At 38.8% G+C, this 20,008-nt stretch overlaps 3 protein-coding genes and 1 long non-coding RNA gene across 4 annotated transcripts; all 4 read right to left on the bottom strand.

Moving 5' to 3' along the window:
* Positions 1 to 3,721: 3,721 nt before the first annotated feature.
* Positions 3,722 to 4,885, bottom strand: LOC107275686 (putative WUSCHEL-related homeobox 2). Its single transcript, XM_015783597.3, has 2 exons — positions 4,173 to 4,885; positions 3,722 to 4,092 (listed from the first exon to the last, which is right to left on the bottom strand). Exons 1-2 carry the CDS (start codon positions 4,758 to 4,760, stop codon positions 3,820 to 3,822), a joined length of 861 nt encoding a protein of 286 aa, XP_015639083.1. The 5' UTR covers positions 4,761 to 4,885; the 3' UTR covers positions 3,722 to 3,819.
* Positions 4,886 to 5,466: 581 nt separating this feature from the next.
* LOC107275367 (uncharacterized) lies at positions 5,467 to 9,164 on the bottom strand. The gene is made up of 3 exons (XM_015783008.3): positions 8,954 to 9,164; positions 6,686 to 7,042; positions 5,467 to 6,392 (listed from the first exon to the last, which is right to left on the bottom strand). Exons 2-3 carry the CDS (start codon positions 7,031 to 7,033, stop codon positions 5,781 to 5,783), a joined length of 960 nt encoding a protein of 319 aa, XP_015638494.1. The 5' UTR covers positions 7,034 to 7,042; positions 8,954 to 9,164; the 3' UTR covers positions 5,467 to 5,780.
* On the bottom strand, positions 7,061 to 9,805 carry LOC136351207 (protein ALP1-like). The gene is made up of 3 exons (XM_066310529.1): positions 9,779 to 9,805; positions 7,808 to 8,033; positions 7,061 to 7,727 (listed from the first exon to the last, which is right to left on the bottom strand). Exons 1-3 carry the CDS (start codon positions 9,803 to 9,805, stop codon positions 7,267 to 7,269), a joined length of 714 nt encoding a protein of 237 aa, XP_066166626.1. The 3' UTR covers positions 7,061 to 7,266.
* Positions 9,806 to 12,549: 2,744 nt separating this feature from the next.
* On the bottom strand, positions 12,550 to 19,731 carry LOC107280881 (uncharacterized). The gene is made up of 4 exons (XR_001545845.3): positions 17,652 to 19,731; positions 16,955 to 17,420; positions 16,602 to 16,762; positions 12,550 to 12,775 (listed from the first exon to the last, which is right to left on the bottom strand). It is a non-coding gene; the product is annotated as an uncharacterized lncRNA (long non-coding RNA).
* Between the last annotated feature and the right edge of the window lie 277 nt (positions 19,732 to 20,008).

Here is a 20,008-nt window from a genome sequence, read left to right as displayed (position 1 = left end):
GATTAAAAAGACAATAGCGGGCAGTACAGCTGGTCCCTTTTTCTTTTTTTTTTATTTTTATTTTCTCCCGAATCAAGTAGGCAAATCCCCAAATCAAACTAGCATCCCAAATTCACATCACCAAATCCACATCACAAATCATAGTTACTTATACACACAAATCAAATACATCACAATATCCTAAGAAATTACTCAAATACATCACAGATCCAAACACAAAATTACTCAAATACATCACAGAACCAAACAATGAATCACAAATTTGTAACTTCTCAGTCAAATACATCTCAGTGAATCATCACAAATTTAAAAAAAATGCCGCCGCCGCCGCCGGTCGCCACGACCGCCAGGCGCGGCCCCGCCAGCCGCCGCCGTCGGCCAGCCCGCCGGATGGGAAGGGGAGGAGGAAGGGGAGAAGGGGGAGGAGAGGAGGAAGGGGAGGAGTTGGAGAAGAGGGGATGAGGAAGAGAGTTAGAAAGGATAGATCTGAGGAGAGGGGTGAGATTCGATCTGTAACTGTGGATGAGAGGATAAGGGATAGGGATTATATACTACGTGTTTAATTTTAGTCCCGGTTCGTATTACCAACCGGGACTAAAGATCATCTTGATAATACCAACCGGGACTAAAGTGGTGATCTTTAGTCCCGGTTATTAACACCAACCAGGACTAAAGATCCTCGGCCCCCTGACATACATCTGACAAGGGATGAACCGGGACTAAAGATCTTTAGTCCCGGTTGGTAACACCAACCGGGACTAAAGATCAAAATTTTTATAACCGGGACTAAAAACAATCTTTAGTCCCAGTTCTTTTTGGATCCGGGACTATTGTGGATTTTGCTGGACCGATCAAAGATGATTTCTCCACCAGTGTCAACTATCAATTTTACTTCACACAGAAGTTAAAGTAAGAGTTGGTGTCGGCGGTTGACATTTGGACCCTCTAGTCCCACCAACCATTTTTCAATCAAGAAAAAGTAAGGAGTTAGCGTTTTTTTAGATAATGGAATAAAACATCCCGGCCTTTGCTCATCAGAGCTACAACCAATTATTATAAAAGTAACACCCAAACACTGAGTTAGCGTTGAGGATGCATGGTGATATAACTGTAATTCCTTTTAAAAGGAGTATAGATTATGTATGTTTAGTACTCTTTACGTTATGTTACTATTTTTTTTTCTAAATTGACATGTAATAACGTACTCGTGTAAATATTCATGTTTCAGTGGACTTAATTTATTACTTCCTCTGTTTCACAATGTAAGACTTTCTAGTATTTCTCATATTCATTTAGATATTAATGAATCTAGACATATATATGTGTTTAGATTCATTAACATCTATATGTATATAGACAATGCTAGAAAGTCTTACATTGTGAAATGGAGGGACTAGCACGCATAATATTTTGCAAGCTAGTTTGAGTGGGAATTGTGGTTTCCAAATATATATATATATATATATATATATATATATATATATATATATATATATATATATATATATATATATATATATATATATATATATATATATATATATATATATATATATATATATATATATATATATATATATATATATATATATATATATATATATATATATATATATATATATATATATATATATATATATATATATATATATATATAAAATAATAAACTGATCGGCTAGGGAGTGCAGGCCGCCGCGCCGGGATCACGCCGTCACCTGCAACGCAGCCATGGATCGACGATGAATCGGCGCCGCCTTCTCCGAGTTCTGGTATATCGCGGTCTCTCCTAGTGACCTGATTTTCGGATCCGATGCACTGGTGGGAACGAGGAATTGTACTCAGGTCATTCCGGTTTCCGTGGCTAATTAAGGAGTACGTAATTTTTTTCTCGTCAAAAAGTTAAACGGGTCCGCTCGTTAATCCGATATCAGGTTCCATCGAAGCTAATCATAGATCAACGGTGGATGAGAACAGGTGTACATACTCCCAGGTGTATAGAACCATTTTCATATATATATATATATATATAATATATGTATCTCGGTGCTCAACAATTAATACCAGATAAATAGTATGCCTAGTTAAACTTTTAAATTTTAAGTGTCAAATATGTTTAAATATTTTTGATTGAGTACCAACAAAAAATAACAATAATATTTTTAAAAATCAAAAAATTTGTATACTAATAAATCAGCGACTATACAGAGTTGTATTCTATAGATCATGCCAATACAGAGACACAATGGGCCTACTCAAACCTGCTGCCTACAACAAATTAAAGAGCTCTACTAGATGTCACAGTAGAGATCGAAGCCCTGGCCGTGGCAAGCAGTTCTGAGCAGGCACAATATATTTGTAACATGCAGAAATAAGGGGTGTACCAGTGGTGAAATTACAAATTCAAACCTAAAATTAATAGGGTAGCTGGACGGCTAGAGTTAAGGCACATTATCACCTCATCAGACACCATATGACAAGTACATAGGAGTAGTGAGAAATATTCAGACTAGAGAGTGTGTGTACTGTGTTGTGTGTGTGTGTGTTTTGTTGGTTACAGTAGGTTGGTGCAGGACCATCCAGCTGCTATATCGTGCTAAGAACATTCCATCCATACGCTTGATCTCAAACAAAGTACACTTAATAGCACTGCAAATCAAAAGCCTAGCTATAGGAGTAGTATCTCTTTGCTTCACACAGTAGCTAGCTGAAGCTGCAACATACATACTACCTCCGTCCCAAAATAAGTGCAGCCGTGAATATCCGTGCACAACGTTTGACCAAATTTAAAGATATTTAGTCACACATAGAGTACTATTCATGTTTTATCATCTAATAGCAATAAAAATACTAATCATAAAAAATTTTCAAATAAGACGAACAGTCAAACATTAAACGTGAATAGTGCAAAACTGTACTTATTTTAGGACGGAGGGAGTATAATATTATCTTTTATCTACTGTAGCTAGTTAATCTAGCTACCCAGCCGGCCTGCCACCAGCCAGCTGCTGAAACCTGTTTGTTTTTTTAAATAAAAAAATCTTCAGTTTATATATTAATATATAGAAAGCATGTTCACATTCCATACAGATGTAGTACTGTATATTAGTACTCTCCATGTTTATTTTAAGGCATGTTATACAAAGTTAAAAGGTCAAAGTTTGTAAATTTTAACCAGTAAAAATTACTCAAAAGTATACTTAGCATGTAAAACCTAATTAAACCGATGAAATAATACTACTTCCATGTATTTTCATATAATATTAGAGTACTACTTTTGTTGGTATATACTACTCCATATAGCATATTAACAAAACGGTTTATAAGTATCTGTAGTGGTCAAATTTAATTTACACACTTTGATATTTATAACTTTATAATATAATAGTAGTACCTTGTAGGAAGCAAATTAAACGGCCGGATGGAGTACTACTTAATTAGTCAATGCAAGTGCACAACCGACCTCGATTTGATCCTCTGCATGCTAGCTTGACGTACGTGCTCACGTTCGTATCACCTAGTACACGTACAATCTAACGCTAGCTATAATTAACTATAGAGAAAAAAAAAGTAAATTTAGAGATCGAGAGAGAAAGAAATTAAGCATGCATTAACACTAGCAAACAAGAAGTCTTTCTCAAAAAAAGGGAAAAAAAAGAAGTTATAGCTAGCTAGGAGTAACTCTGAATTCTGAATTAAGCAGAAATTTGTGGAGACAGAGAAATGGTTAATTAATATATAATAATGGATCGACCCATCCATCCATCATGCATGTTAATTAATAAAGTAATTAAGAGCAGTAGTAGTAGTAGCTAATTAGGGCTAGACGACGTCATGCTGCTCTTCCTTGAGGCCGCCGGGGAAGAGGTCCAGCGTCTTGAGCGGCCGGCAGAAGCCACCTGCCGCCGCCGCCACCGCCGTAGTGTCGACGACGGCCGTCATCGCCATCGTCGTCGCCGGCTGCTGCGGCTGCGCCGGGAACGTCTCCTCCAGCGCCACCCCGAAGTTGTCCACTAGCTTCCCCAGCGAGTAGTCCGACGACGACGACGAACGCCCGATCGCCTCCGCCGCCGGCAACACCACGCCGCCGCCTCCCTGCCACGCGACATGATCGATTAAGCAATGATTAACTAGTAGCTAGCTAGCTAGCTAGGTTAGGTTACACCATTACGTACCTGGTTGTAGTGGAAGAGGGGGCTCGCCGCCGGCGACGTCCTGGGCGGTGGCGGTGCGGCGGCGGCGGTGAAGGGGTAGTAGTAGCTGGTGGTGTAAGCTGCTGCTGCTGCTGCTGCGGCGGCGGAGGTGGGGGTGGTCGCCGACGTGGGGGAGAGAAGGGAATTAGCGTGGTCGATGAGGCCACCGCCGCAGGAGGAGGAGGAGGAGGAGGGGTGCAGCGGCGGCAGAAGCTGCGGCGGCGGAACGACGGCGGCGGCGGCGGCGAGGTGGTGGTGGTAGTAGTGGGCGCAGGAGAGGAGGTGGTGGGAGATGCAGAGGCGGCGGCGGAGCTTCTGGCGGTCGCGGGCCTTGTGGTTCTGGAACCAGTAGAAGACGTTCTTGCCCTCGATGCGGCCGTACGTCGAGAGGTGCGCCGTGATCTGCTGTATCTGCGCCGCGTTCGGCGTCCGGAGCCCTCCCCTGTACATCTCCTCCAGCATCATCAGCTGCTCCGGCGTCGGGCACCACCGCGTCGTCGACCCCACCGCCGCCGCCCCCGTCGATCCGCCGCCGCCGCCGCTCTGCTGCTGCTGCACCGCCGGCGCCATATATCCCTCCTCCTGTCCTACCTAGGTAGCTAGGTTTTCTTGTGTCGTCGGTGGCCGGACGGGAGGATTGCCGGTGAGGAGACAGAAAGGGTACTAGGAGAAGAAGAAGAAGAGGAGGAGTTTGTTGGTTGCGAGCTGAGGCAGCGAGAGGTGAGTGAGTGATATAGGGGTTGTTTGGTTGAGTGACTTAGGTTGCCACAACTAAGGTTAGGCATATGACAATGTTGTGGCATGACTAACTTTGTGGTAAGTTAGAGCTGTTTGGTTGATTGACAAAAGTGTGGCAAATTTGTTAAGGGTATTGTTTGGATTCCTGCCATATGGTAAGCCACAAGTTTGGCAAAAGTATGTGGCTATTGTTTGGTTGATGCCTAACTTGAATATGGTTACTTCCAATCAATTAGGTGGTGAGATTACCACCCCGGGATATACGAGAATAAACATGTTGCTGCATGTTTTATTCAGTGATTAATTAGAAAACATATTATATAGGTTGTCGAATGAAACATAATCATATTTAAATAATATATAATTGGCAAATTAGACAACAACATTTAAGTGAGATAAATCAAAATACTACCAGACAATAGCCACTACAGAAGTGCATGCAGAAGCGTATATGAAAATATCATTGGAGGGCAACACTCAACTTTCACATAAATATACAAACCACATAATTAACTTTAGCTTCGAAATATATCACAGATGGGCAACAATACTCAATCACTAGAGAAATTTACATAGCACACTGAAGCAGAAAGTTCGTACTTTTGCATCATCACTATATAATGACAGTTCTAGAAACCAAAAGAAGCTACCAGCTTGAACCTGACATATTGACATGATCCAAGATAACCTAATTAGTGCTCCCACATCTAGTATAGTGTTTTCCCAAAAGTAACTATTTGCTTGGACATAAACATATTTCACAAGGTTTTAATATAGCTGATTAGTACAGCTATTCTAACTGAGCAAAAGGTCAACAACATATCCAAATGTTGACAGTTAGATTCATTTTTCCTACGCACCATCTCGATCGCACATGAACTGGTACACCCAAGTCTCCACAGTCGTGTCAGCAGAAGAAGCAAGAAATCCCCGCACCCCCTCATTCTCTTGGCGTCCCAAATAATTTCCAACGACAACCTTATCATTAGTACTAATGGGCAATGCATCAATCCTCTTCCACAATGAAGCATAAGGGTCACAAAACTGTGGCACTGGAGGTGGAGGAGGAGGATTACCAAGCTGATCCACCAAATGGTCCATTGTGTTGCTAATTTTCTCAGTGGCATCTGTGAAACGGTTCTTAGGCTTTGGTTGCTGCTTCTTACTTGGGGACTTTGAACCTCTTGGTCTCTTTTTACCAGCTCGAGATGTACCAGAAGAGCCATTATCTGCACATGTGGGAGATGGTAATGTGTCCGAGTCTTCTGCAGCAATGTCGATAGGACGTGCATAGCTGGAAATATCATTCAATCCTTCATCGTCACTGCTATCAGATTTGTTATCAACGTCACAACATGTTTGTTGGTCCATGGCAAGAGAGCCATCTGCGTTACTACCTGAGAAAAGCTCTTGCATCTCATGAAAGTATTTTATTGGCTTAGAAAGCAAACGCCTATCCCTATCCTGCATGTTGATAGAATAATTAGTAAAAAGGCAAACCATGGAAGAATCTAATAATTCTCAAGAAAGCTAAATTTAAATGTGAGCAGAAGTATTGTGTTATAATATACTTGCTAACTTAAATCTGTACAAAAGCATGGCAATACATTTTTTACAAGAAATTGGCACATATTCATGAGCAATCAAAACTATCCATTTACACATTACGAAAAGTATATATTGATAAAATCCTCAAAACAGTTGACCTCATAGAACTAATGGCAAAAAAAAATTAAATGTTTATAGCAGCCACTTACTTTGAGAGTAGCCTTTTCAGACTCTGATATGGTCAGTTTACATTTAATAGCATCAAAACCATTGCCACTCTTGTTTAAAGCCGTTTCAACTATCTTCCAGTTCTCTTTGTAGTGCCTATAGTGACGGGTCACTTGGGCAGACGTTACACCCATAGCAAACTCTTTATTTAAGGCATCAGCACATTTCATATGGTGCTGAGATTTCCATATGAAGTTTGCATGTTGGTCTTTCTTGTACTCGATGTACCAATCAAGCATGAACTTAGTTTGTTCATCATCCCAACTAATGGATCTCTCACGAGAAGACCCTTCAGTCTCAACCTTCCCCTTTCCCTTGGCTTTCCCCATTTATTCCAGCTATGACAAGTTGATAAAGTATAATAAAGTAACATATCAGCAAGATAAAATAGCATGCATCTCACAATAATAAAAGATGTTTCATACATAAATCTGATGTGGCACAAAGAACTTTGCTGCAAGGCAAGAATCTAGGAGAACACATACTAGGAATTTAAGCAATACTTCAGAAAAGATAAATATAGACCCACAACTACATGCTAGCTAGCATCATTTTATATATCTTAATTAGCTGCAGAAGTAGATTGCCCAGCTTTATCTTGCCACATAGCTTGTGCCATCTGATCTCGTTTAAGCACCCAAGCCTCATTCTCCTCACGGATATCTTGATATACCCTATTGCTCCTTGGCAAGACTCTATACCAGGTTTCATGGTCATATACATATTCATCATCACCATTATCCAGTATCCAATTGTGAAGCGTACAACAAGCAATCACTGTCTTCACTTGTGTTTTCAAAGGGAAATTTGGCTGACTCTTGAGGATATTAAATCGATTTTTCAGGGTTCCAAATGCCCGTTCAACTGTTGTTCTACATGACGAATGACGATGGTTATATAGTTCTTTGTAATCTTGAGGTTCTCTACCACCTTTATATTCTTTAAGGTGATAACGAACACCACGGTATGGGGGTAGTATACCAGGTCTTGCTGCATATCCAGCATCGGCTAGGAAGAATTTTCCTATAACACGAACATGTCTTATAGTCAGTGGTGGCAAGCTGAATTCATGGTTGATGTACATGATCTAATTAAAGTCCTACCTTCTGGTATTTTTAGACCACTAGGGCGGCTTAGAGCATCTTGAAGCACATGTGAATCATGGGCTGATCCCTCCCATCCAGCAAGGACATAAATAAATCGCAAGTCAAAATCAACAGCCGCAAGGACATTTTGAGTGGGAGATTTCTTTCTACCCCTAAATCTGTCCTGCATATGTGCAGGGACAGATGCTGGTACATGAGTACCATCCAAAGCTCCTATGCACCCCTAATAAAAGGAAAATAATGAATGCCCAATTAGTCTATCAAGCAGATGGATTATATGGTTAGGTTTCTACAAAAGAAACTTGTGTTGTGTACCTCAAAATACGGGTGGAATCTTCCTGGGCTACTTGTGATCTTTGGATGTGTTTCAGTGCTTCTGATGTATATTAGTTCCTTAGAAATTGAAACAAGTGAATCCAGAACAGCGTTGAAGTACCTACTGACTGTCTCACCCGATCGAAAAAACTCAAAACCAACTGACCTATTACACCATTTATGTCCCACTATATGCATGAACATTGCAATCTGTTCTTCCACTGTTACATGCAAGGTGTCTACTAAAAGACCACGCGATCTGAAATGACCACAAAGCTTATGAAAAATGGCTTTTCGCATCCGTAGCTCAGAAACACAGTTGGCCTCGGTACCATTAAACAAACGATTTAGCCGTGCATCTCGCTCCACATCTCTAAGAAGCATGGGAGAATATCTTACACCTTCTCGCTGCCTTTTTCTCATGTCAAGCAAATATGAGTAACTAGCTACACATATGGCAATAGCAACAAGCAACCTTCTCCTCCATATGTAATATTGGTAGTAGTAGCTGAAGTAGTACTGTAAATATATTTGTTTCCTTCGGTCCATCTAAATAATTAAGAGATCCTACATTAATAAATATTCAGAATAAAACAACAAAACTACCATACAATAATTACATAGAACAATCAACATTTTTTTCACATTACCATTTGTAATAAATTTATCGGTTTCATAGTTTTGGGAATCCACATCTAGCCAACAAAGCTAAAAGGATTTTGCAATAATGGAGTCACAGAGCAAACCTTAGGTCCAGGACAGGAAAAAATGAACAATCCCCAATCCCTTTAAAGAAGAACAGAATAAGCAGGTATGCAGTGTGCTTACCGTGATGGTCCCAATTCCTACTCTAGTCACACCAGCGACTCCTCACCAATATGAACTTGCAATTGCAGCCTAGACCATGACTCAAGCCTGATGAAAGGAGCAAATTAAATAGAATATGGGATTAAAGGAAAGGAAGATACATATCAAATCAAAATGGAATGAAGAGGAGGGGGGCGATTTTAAGAAAAAAAACTTTCAGACGGCAACACTTCTCAATGGAACAAATTAGCGTTAGGGATTTCGAGAAAAAAAGTTGAGGACCTAAATGGTATATGCATGAGATAGATGGAAGAGGATAAAAGAGGAAAGAGAAGGGAATACTTGCCTGATGCTCCTGATGCTTGAGTTGCTTCGAGAGAAAAATCTGGGGAGAGAGAAGAGAGAGCATGTGGGAGTAGAGATGATAAGAGAGAGAGAGAGAGAGCACTGTTGGTGTCAGATGCTTTTTCCCAGGAGACTCCCGCCTTTTTTTTCTCATTTCGCGCCACTGCTTCGCGCCATTTTCTTTGGGCAGGTGAGCATAACACCAGCTTTTACAAGTCTCACCTTTCACACCACAAGTGAGCCGCAAGTGAGGCGAACGAATTCAGCGCCACAAGTCCGGCGCAAAATGCTACTGCAATGTACTTGAGAGCTGCCACATTTTCTTTGGCAGCCTAAGGTGCGTTAGTCTAACAAACACTAGGCTAACTAGTTATGGCATGGCTAAGTTGAGTTGTGGCAAGTTGAGTCACCGATCCAAACAACCCCATATAATGGTATGCTGCTCCTGAGCTGAGCTGCAGCTGCAACGACTGTAGCCCAAGGGTTTACTTTATAGCAAACCGCCAATTCACAAGTCCACAACTCCATCGTCTCTATACTACATGCATGTGAGAGGATTGCAGTGACCTGACTAGCACCTTAAGATCCTGAGTTCAAATCTTTGGGCCTATTTGACACAGCTCCAGCTCCACCCCTCCTGGAGCCAGAGCTCAGCCAAACAGTTTCAGCTCCACCAAAACTGAGAGTGGAGTTGGGTGAAGCTCTCTCACAAAATATACTAGAGTTGTGGAGTTGTGTTTAGGCAGCTCCACAACTCCACTCCAGATTCAACTCCTGGAGTTATATTTAAGAGTTGGAGCTGTACCAAACAAGCCCTTCATAGCAGCGAATTTCAGATTGGGTTATTTAAGGGCTAAGTTCTCTATTTGATAGGCTAAGTTCCTAATTAAAAAAAAGGTTGCATATATTGTCCAGTTAGATGTAGAGGCCGAATAAAGATACACTTCTCAAAACAATGATATCATCTCTCTCTCTCTCTAGACCTCTCATTCTCTCATGTGTCTCACTATCTAGATAGAGAGAAGAGTGATATTGAATGAGAAAAATATGTGTGTATGTACGTACTGTGGTGTGATGGATTTCCTGATTAATCCATCAAGCCCCCGTAGTACGTACTATATACGTGCCTGGCGTGCTTTAATTTGCATATATTATGCCTAATTTGCATCAGATCAGATCCATCAGGATCATCGATGGCCGTTGCAGCTATAATTAAGTTAGCACATTATATATACTTCTGATCAATTCTGATCGATCGATTGTGCTCTCAGAATTCACTCCACCGCTAGGACTACTACTTAACGTGCATACCTAGACATGCATGCATCTGTTCATGCTCTTGATATAGTTTGGGTAGAAATCAAGCAAGGCGTGTGTTTTTTTTTTTGAAAAAGAACCATTAATATCATTCGGTCCTTAAGAATAAAAACTATGGACTCCTAAATACTACCCCATCCGTTGTATAACAAAATCCTTATTATATGACGTTTTGACTTTGGGCAAAGTCAAATTGTTTCAAGTTTGACTAAGTTTATATACAAATATAGTAATATTTATATTACCAAATTAAGTTTATTAAATTAATAATTAAAAATATTTTTATAATAAATTTATCTTGATTCAAAAATATTAGCAACCTTGTATTGGATGGGACATATCCTAGTACAACGAATCTGGAGTACTATTTTTTCTATAAACTTGGTCAAATTTAAAACAGTTTGATTTTGATCAAACTTAAAAAAAATCCAATAACCTAAAACGGAGGGCCAGGGGCAGAGCCAGATTGTTAATTCCTAGAGTATAGGTGAATCATCAAATATGAACTTCTTACGTGAATTCTAAAAATATAAATTTTGTAAAAAGAAATAAAAGTTGATTATATTTTATGATGAAAGAAGTAGCTGTCGTCCCAGTTGATCTTTTCTTGGTCCGCGAGAGAGTAGTAGGCCATTACGGAGTATACTGAACAATCTTGTTATGAAATTAAAATACAGTACACTTGAATTTTCAACCGCATGAAGAGAAGCTACTAGTGATTTAATTAACACGTCACGTCTTTCCCTGCCACGCCATGGACGACGTCCTCCACGAGAGTGACAGAACTATAGCTAGAGAAGCAGAGAGGAAAGGGCAAAAGAACAGAAAAGAAAAACTAAATGCATGCTGCAGCAGCAGCTATAGCTGTAGCTAGCATGCATCAGATTGCATTTAAGAAGAGAATTACACGTAGGATTCTGGAAATCTGTCTAGGATTTCGGCTCACTGCCAAAAACTGAGAAATTATGAGGTGATGATGCCTCTCCCTGCCCCTACACACATGCATAGCACGACACTCGCACTCACTATTTACTGTCGCATCATCTATCACATCCAATTAATTACAGTAATTAATCTCTCTCAGGTTCTCTCTGTACCTAGCTCACATACTCCCCCAAAAAATACTAGTACAAACATTAACATCTTCTTAGTACTAGGAAATACTGTAACTTGGGTTAAGGAAAAAAATATTTTTAGTCAACTTAATTAGGTCAAATTTTGAACGACTTTGATTCTTCTTCCTATTAGCTGAAAAAATATATACCCCTATTAGCTTAGTAATAGATTTTTGTGCATTAAAATTAGTAGGTATCCTTTCTAGTATATATAGATACCTTTTTAAGACAAACTAGGTATAATTTTTTGGCATCTTACAAACTAAAGATATACATATAATAGTACTCCTAAGCTAGTATTTTCTCCATTCCATAATATAAGGCACAACTATTTTTAAAGTTGTTTCATAATATAAGCGTGCATGCATGTATGTATGTCATTAACTAGCACATCTTTTTCACTAAAATATTTTTATTTAAATCCACCACTATCAAGATATATCTCTAATTTTATTAGGTGCATGCATTCTATTTATTAGGGTAATCCAAACTATGAAATTATTTATTAGTGTTTAGGTTAAGGGTGGTTGTGCCTTATATTTTAGAATGGAGGAAGTATATATATTCATAGACACCAGGTTTTAAACCAAAACTTTGAGCTAGCGAGGCACAGGGCAGAGAAAGAAGTACATTTATTAGGAGTAAAACTTAACATTAATTAGCTGGAAAAGTCAGAGCTAGATCTTCATATATACACTACTCCTTAGCATGTTGTTAAGCACTTGTATTATTTAATTAAAAAAAGCTAAAAACATGCATGCTTAAATTTTGATAATTCAAGAAACACGTAAAAATTCAGGAGAAAACAGTACAAGGGCATACCATATGCATTGTTGTACGTGCGTGCAAAACTTCATAATAAATATTATAAATAAAATTTTGGGATCGGACACAGGCAATCATTTCTCACAAATTAAAGTGGGTCTGAAAACTCAACTGCATGTACTCCTACTTAATTAAATTCATTGGATCCAAATAAAGGCGATACTTAATGTATTGATGTAGTTTAAAAGGAAAAAACTTGCCAGACAAAACATACGTAAGATCAAGTAGCCTGAGAATATACCTGCAAAACCATAAATATTTCAATTACTTTAATCAGTTATAGAATGATAGTATGCAAGACAAGGAGTTATTATTAGTTAAAATGGACCCCATATGGCATGCATGGTCCAGCAAATTAATTAAAAATATCGATCGATCCGCGTTTTTTGCTGCGTGCAGACCACAAAGATACGATAGTCCCCTATTTGCCCTAATGTACTACACACGTCACAGAGATTATATATATATATATATGCAAGCTTGCTTGCTTGCAACAGTACTTAGAGCTAGGAGTGCAGACCATATTGATTAAGCATGAGATCAATGAGACAGTACTACCAAGTTAGTGCAAGGCTAAACATATATTCATGTAGCCAGCTAGCTTGCCAGTCATTTAATTTAGGACTGTCATGACTATATATGTTACTAATTGTTTCCTTTTACTTATCTATTTAGGACACACATTTGACCATTCCTTTCTTTAATTACACGTTCAATGAAATGATTAAAAAGGCAAAAAAAAAACATTTCAGCCAACATCTCATACCGTTTTTGTGTATGTTTGTGTTCATAGTTCTAAAAAAACATGTAGTTTACCCTACAAAAGATAGATGGTACTTCATCCGTTCTAAAATATAAGCATTCTTGCGTGTTTTTTTAAAATTTTTTTGAAAAATACGAAGAAATAATACTTATATTTTAGAATAGTGGTAGTAATACAGACCTGGAACCATATGCAGGCATGCATATAAATTCAAACAAAGCTAGTCTGCGAAAACATTCAAATTAACAAGGAATCTCTTTAGTTCATTTTTGGTAAATGAGTATACAAGTCGATACTATATATATCATAACGAAGACTTTTCAAACATGTTTCTGATGAGTTAACATTTCCGCTTGGTGTGTGTGTGTCGATCATATGGGTTGCTAGCTACTCCAGGTAGCAGCAGTATAGGAGTTAGGACGATTAATTAGGAATCGACCGGCCGGCCGTCCGGCCTGCTGCAAGAAATGTTTGACAGCACGCACGGAATCAAATCAAAACCTACACTTGCATATATTTACGCACCAACAAGATAGATCCATCGATCGATCCAAGAAATTTTGTAAAAGACATGCGTTATACATCTAATTCCTCAATAAAATTAAGGCAAGGTATATATTACTACTCTACTAGTTACTACTACCTCATAAGACGTTTTAACTTTAATCAAAATCAAACTGCTTAAAATTTAACCAAATTTATAGGAAAAAAGTAGTAACACTTTCAACCTAAGACAAATTTATTATGAAAATATATTCAATTATTGATTTGATGAAACTAATTTAGTATTATAAATATTAGTGTATTTGTCTATAAAATTAGTCAAACTTGAAACAGTTTGACTTTGACTAAAGTCAAAACGTTTTATAACTTGAAACGGAGAGGGAATATTATATAAACACAGAAGAGAAGATAATGTATACAGGAGTACTATACATGTGATGTGTTGTCTGAACACAGATCTGAACTCAAGTAACGTTACGTTAACTGAATCCAGAAGCTAGGATATGCAGGCAGGCAGGCGTGACTAGTCTTGTAAGCCGTCAGGCGTCACAAACTGGCTGGAGCTGTGGGTGCATGCATGAGAGATCACATTCACAAGCTAGCTAGGACACCATATCCACAGCCACAGGCATATGATGCATATATATGCTGAGCTGAGATGATGCACATGTACATGTACCCACGCATCGTCGTATCTTTGTAATAGAGTACTGCATACTCTCTCGTAAAGAAAATCGTTTAGGACAATATTTAATAAGTCAAATCTTAAAAATATAAATCATTATAAATCATGAATAACTCTCAAGTTGTTGAGTTCAAAAATATAAAAATTATATGAATAGATTTATCTTCAAAAATACTTTCATAAAAGTATACATATATCATTTTTCAATAAATATTTTTATAGAAATAAGAAGTTAAAATTGTATTTTGGAGATCGTGTCGCTGTCCAAAACGACTTCCTTTATGAGCACAGAGGGAGTAATTAGTACTAGCAATATACACAGAAAATATATGTTCGTACGTATATACCATATATGCAAAGCAATGGTAATCTAGCTTAGCTATATATACAAATGCACACGCATGTGGATTTGTTTCTGCTTTCCTTTTTTTTTCTTCACTTCTTCTTTTGGCCTGTCACAGTGCCACACTATATTTCGTACTCATTGGAGCATCATTGCAAACCTCGCTCCAACATCTGGCTGCTAGCAGCTATAGCTAGCTTGGCCTAGTAACGAACTAACGAAGTACCTAGAAGTAATGGTGTGATATAGGCAACTGCCTAATATAATTAACTTAGGCCGAGTTTAGTTCCAAAATTTTTCTTCAATCTTCCAACTTTTCTATCACATCAAAACTTCCCCACACACACAAACTTCCAACTTTTCCGTCACATCGTTCCAATTTTAGTATGAACTAAACACACCCTTATACTCCTACTAGATGTGTATCAAATACTACTATTACTAGTGCCAATGCAATGTGCTGGCTAGTACTAGCTCCCTCCGTCCTATAGAAAACTAATATAAAACTAGATGTGACATATTTTAGTACTACGAATCTGAATATATCCATATTCATAGTATTATGATGTGTCACATCCAGTACTAGATTAGTTTTTTAGGGACTGTGGGAGTAGTGAGTGGACCTATAAATTATAATAATGTGCCAAACAAGTATAGCTAGCTATAGTGTACCAGCTGCTGAGAGAGGTAACTAACTGAGGTTGTTAATAGCTAGGTCATTGATCATTTGGAGCTACTCCTCTTGTATAGCTTGTTTAATTACAACTTTTAAGTCATATTTACAAGTATACAATATGCGCATGTTCAGAGTTCATACTACGTTATAGATTATTACATCACCACTTTATGTCATTGCTAGCTACTATATGCAGGCATACAAACGTATATAGTAGAGTTTATATATGCGTGCATATACGTCGGTATGAATGTGTATATATGCAAGTTAATCAAACTGCTAGCTAAGCTAGTATATCTCTAGATTAATTAATTTAAAGCACACGAATATATACACTGTATATTTGACAAAATCTGACACGTACTACGCATGTACAATAAATTTACAAAAATTTAAGAAAATTCAGAGTGGGGCTAAATAAAACTTTACTCACCTCGTATATACATATGCGCGGATGCATTATTGTACTACACTGGCGTAGATTAAAACATGTGCATAGATTCAGATATATTAGTTGCAGCTCAGGACAATGGAGATATATGGTATTATGGTGTGTGCGCGCGCTCTACTGTGTGTAGTTCTCAGCGTGTACTCTGAAACAGTAAGCTCGATTATCTCGTGCATGCTTTGTCTAGTACAGTACTGTTTGGATGGGACTAAAAATTTTTTAGTCCTCGTCACATCGGATGTTTGGACACTAATTATAAGTATTAAATATAGACTATTAACAAAACACATTCCATAACCCTAGACTAATTCGCGAGACGAACATATTGAGCCTAATTAATCCATCATTAGCCCATGTAATGCTACAATAAACATGTGCTAATTATGGATTAATTATGCTTAATAAATTTATCGCGTGAATTATTAGCTCTTATTTATATAATTAGTTTTATAAGTAGTCTATATTTAATACTTTAACTTAATGTCCAAACATCCTATCTGATCCAAACACCATCTCATAGCTCGAACGAACACAAAAAAAGACAGCACGCAGCAGTAGCAGTAGCAGCAGCAGCAAAAAATTAACAGCATAACGCTGCAGAATCCGTGCCACAAGTGCTGGATCAGAGGGCGTAAATTCGGTACTTACCAGGATATCAAACATGCCGTGGCAAGCGGCAGTACATCGCATGTGTTGTGTGCAGCTTCAGTACTGCAGTAATAGACACATACGGCTTCCTAAGGTGTAGTAGCAGTAGCAGCAGCTAATTTTCCCTGTGCATTCCCAGCCTGCGCCTGCCGTGTGTGTACCTAGCAAGCAGTGATTTGATTCAATACATATATATGCATCTGATTTGATAGATCAGAAGATGCTAGCTATAGCTAGCTAGAGGGGAGTTGACCAAAGATGCCATGAGTTTATAGACATGTATTTATTGTTTGAACAGTACTATATTGCAATGGCAACAGTAATTGTTGTTGTAGTAGCATCGTCTATCTTACCAGAGTTGTGTTGTTGTAGTAGCAGCAGCAATAGTAGCCTGGTTTCTGGATGTCTGGGTCTCGGGAATACGATCCATGTACAGTACTGTATCGTCGATGCTGGTGCTAGCCACAACAACGTCGTCATGCATGCAATGGCATGGATCTTCGATCTCCTAGCTCCTCCACGGCGCCAATAATTAATTGATTGATTCTATTCATTCCTCTCCTCGATCGATCGATTCTGCTGCATGGCTCGACAAAGTTGACAAAGTTAATGTCTGTCAGAGAGTGTGTTCACGCCGGACATAGTCGATGCATCCATTCCATCCATCGTTCTTGTTTCTTGATCACCACCTTCTTGCTGCCTGCTACCTTTGTCTTCTAGCTTTCCTCATCACCTCCTCGATCGATCACGCATCCTTCCTCAGTTTGCAAGATTAATTTAAATTAATCTGCAAACTAGTTAAGAGTTTGTATGTACAACCTGCGAAGTGACAGCCACATAATTATTACTCCTACTACCTTTTAATTTAATTTGGCAGAAGGATAAGAAAGCTAGCACAGAGAAATTTAAAACAGAATGAACATAGATAGAGACATTAGAGCTTGAGAAAGTACAGCGAGTAGGAAGATCGGGTGCAGTTATGTGGATCCTACTACAGTAGCAAGCTAGCTCTATATCCATTACTCATGTGTGAAGAAGAGAAGATCATACATATACATGCAGGCTGCTGTCTTTCTTCACGTGAGGCGATGACAAAAGCCATGAAGCCGAGCTGATAGTAGTAGAGATGCAGAGAGATCTCTGAAGGTGTGTACCCAAAAGTATATTATGTTTTGTACCAAAGACGAATTGATTCAAACATGCATGCAGTGCAGAGGCAGCAGTTAACTGCTACTGTATGTACAATATATACGAGCTAGCTAGCCAAGCCAACCCAGAACATTTCTTGGGGCTGATATATACTGTCTCCCTCTCTGACCTGACGATTCCATGCATCTCGAAGAATAATAGTATAGTAATATTGCTAGTCTTGCACTGGCTACTTACACAGAAAGCATGCAGCATCATATCAATTCCTGCAGGCCAGTGAGAAAGAGGAGAAGAAGTGAGTGAATTTTAGAAGAGGACACTCTTCTTCACACAGGACGTACTACGACGACCCTAGGTAGCCATGCTGCTTGCTGAAAGGTTGAAATGTTGATACAGTACAACATGCACACCAGCAGCAGCAAAAAACTTTATCTCTGCCTGATCAAAGGGCCGGGCTAGCTAGCTGCTGCTGCTGCTACTGGCCTGCATGCTGCTTCGTTCTGCATGCAGTAACTCGGCCTCTCCTACACAAACATGTACACTGATGCTAGTGCAATAACTTGACAGAAACAAAACATAGAGTATCCTTTCGATCTCTCCTGCACTGCTAATAACTAGGCATTCATTGTGCACATACTACAATTCTTTCTTCAAGAATTCAGCAGTACTACCATGCCCCCCGATGATAGATCAGTAGCTGGAGTAGTATTCACTCACTGATCATCGACCAAGGCTGCTATAGCTCAACTCCAATTCAAAACAGATTCCAGCCCCCTCTTTTATGGCCTGCCGAGCTGCGCATAACTGCATATGCATATTGAAGTCATCTGCATGTGAAATAAACATCTTGTCGATCTCTCTTGTTCCATCTCTCTCCAGCTCCTAGCTAGCTAGCTCTTCACACACATACTATATACTACATACACACATTCATTGTGTCTGAGATCGATCTGTGTGCAATGCTAATGCAAATATACAAGTATACAATATACATACGTACATGAATATCAGCATGTATGCATATGAGCAGCTAGCTAGCTACGTACCTAGCTACATGCATGTGTATTGGCAGAAGCTGCAGAAGCCTATGCATATATTGCTCTCTTCATCATGGTGCAATTACATGCATGTCTAGATATAGCTGTGTGTGCCTTACATGTAGTAGAGGGGGACACCTTTTATTTATTTTCAGTTGCTCTTTTCAGAAGTGGCCTCTCTAGCTACTTCTTCGTGCTGGACTGAGATCTTGCATCAAAGTTTCTAAAAGAAAACAGCAAGCATGGGAAGCAGTAGTACTAAGGCTATGTTTAGTTCCACGTCAAAATTAAAAGTTTGAAGAAATTGGAATTATGTAACCTAAAAGTTGGAAATTTGTGTGTTTAGGAAAGTTCGATGTGACGGAAAAGTTAGAAGTTAAAAAAAAGTTAAAATCTAAACAGGACTTAACATAATTAACTGAGATTCTTCCTACACATGGATTCGATCATCACTTTCTTTTGGAAATGAAAAACTGGAGTTCGATCAGTTCTTAATTAGTTGTGCATGGAAGTAATGCGTGATGCGACCTTTCTTGATTTGAGTTATTAATTAGTTCCAAATTAACATGAGAAGATATTATTGTACCTGATTTTACCGACAGTTTCAAACAAAGCTCTAAGTTAATTAACAAACTACTACTCCAGAGCAAACCATAATTAATCTGGCTGGCCCACTAAAACCTGTGATTGGACAATACCTCATAGACAGGCAGGCATGCACGTATGGCCATATAGATCGATCAGAGGGAGTAATGCATGCATTCAAAAAGCAGTAGGTACGTATGTACTCCTTACTCATATGTCCTAAAATATATAACTTTATACCAAACAAGACACATCATAATACTATAAACCTAGATAGACTTACAGTATTATAAATTTGTACAGGCTGTGAACAGATTATCTGTTCATATTCATAGTATAAAGATGTGCCACGTCTAGTTCTATGTTGTTATATTTTGAAAAGGAGATAGTACCTAGGTACGTTTTCACCAATTACGAAGGCGCATGCTAGCTAGCTGCACGTCATGCACGTAAGAAGTGTAGCATTGCAAAAGGCAGGCACACCCAAGCACACACCGGTTAAAGATTTGGGACTTTGGAGACAGAGAGGGGTTAGATCGAGAGATCTCTGGAAGGGGACAGCAATGGCAGTGTGCATGGAAGGAGGAAGAAGAAGAGGCCATGGCGATGCATGTAAAACAGAAGGGAACCGAAGGC

Source organism: Oryza sativa, chromosome 5 (genome assembly GCF_034140825.1).
Source record: "Oryza sativa Japonica Group chromosome 5, ASM3414082v1".
NCBI classification, from domain to species: domain Eukaryota; kingdom Viridiplantae; phylum Streptophyta; class Magnoliopsida; order Poales; family Poaceae; genus Oryza; species Oryza sativa.
This window is presented reverse-complemented; position numbering and strand designations above follow the sequence as displayed.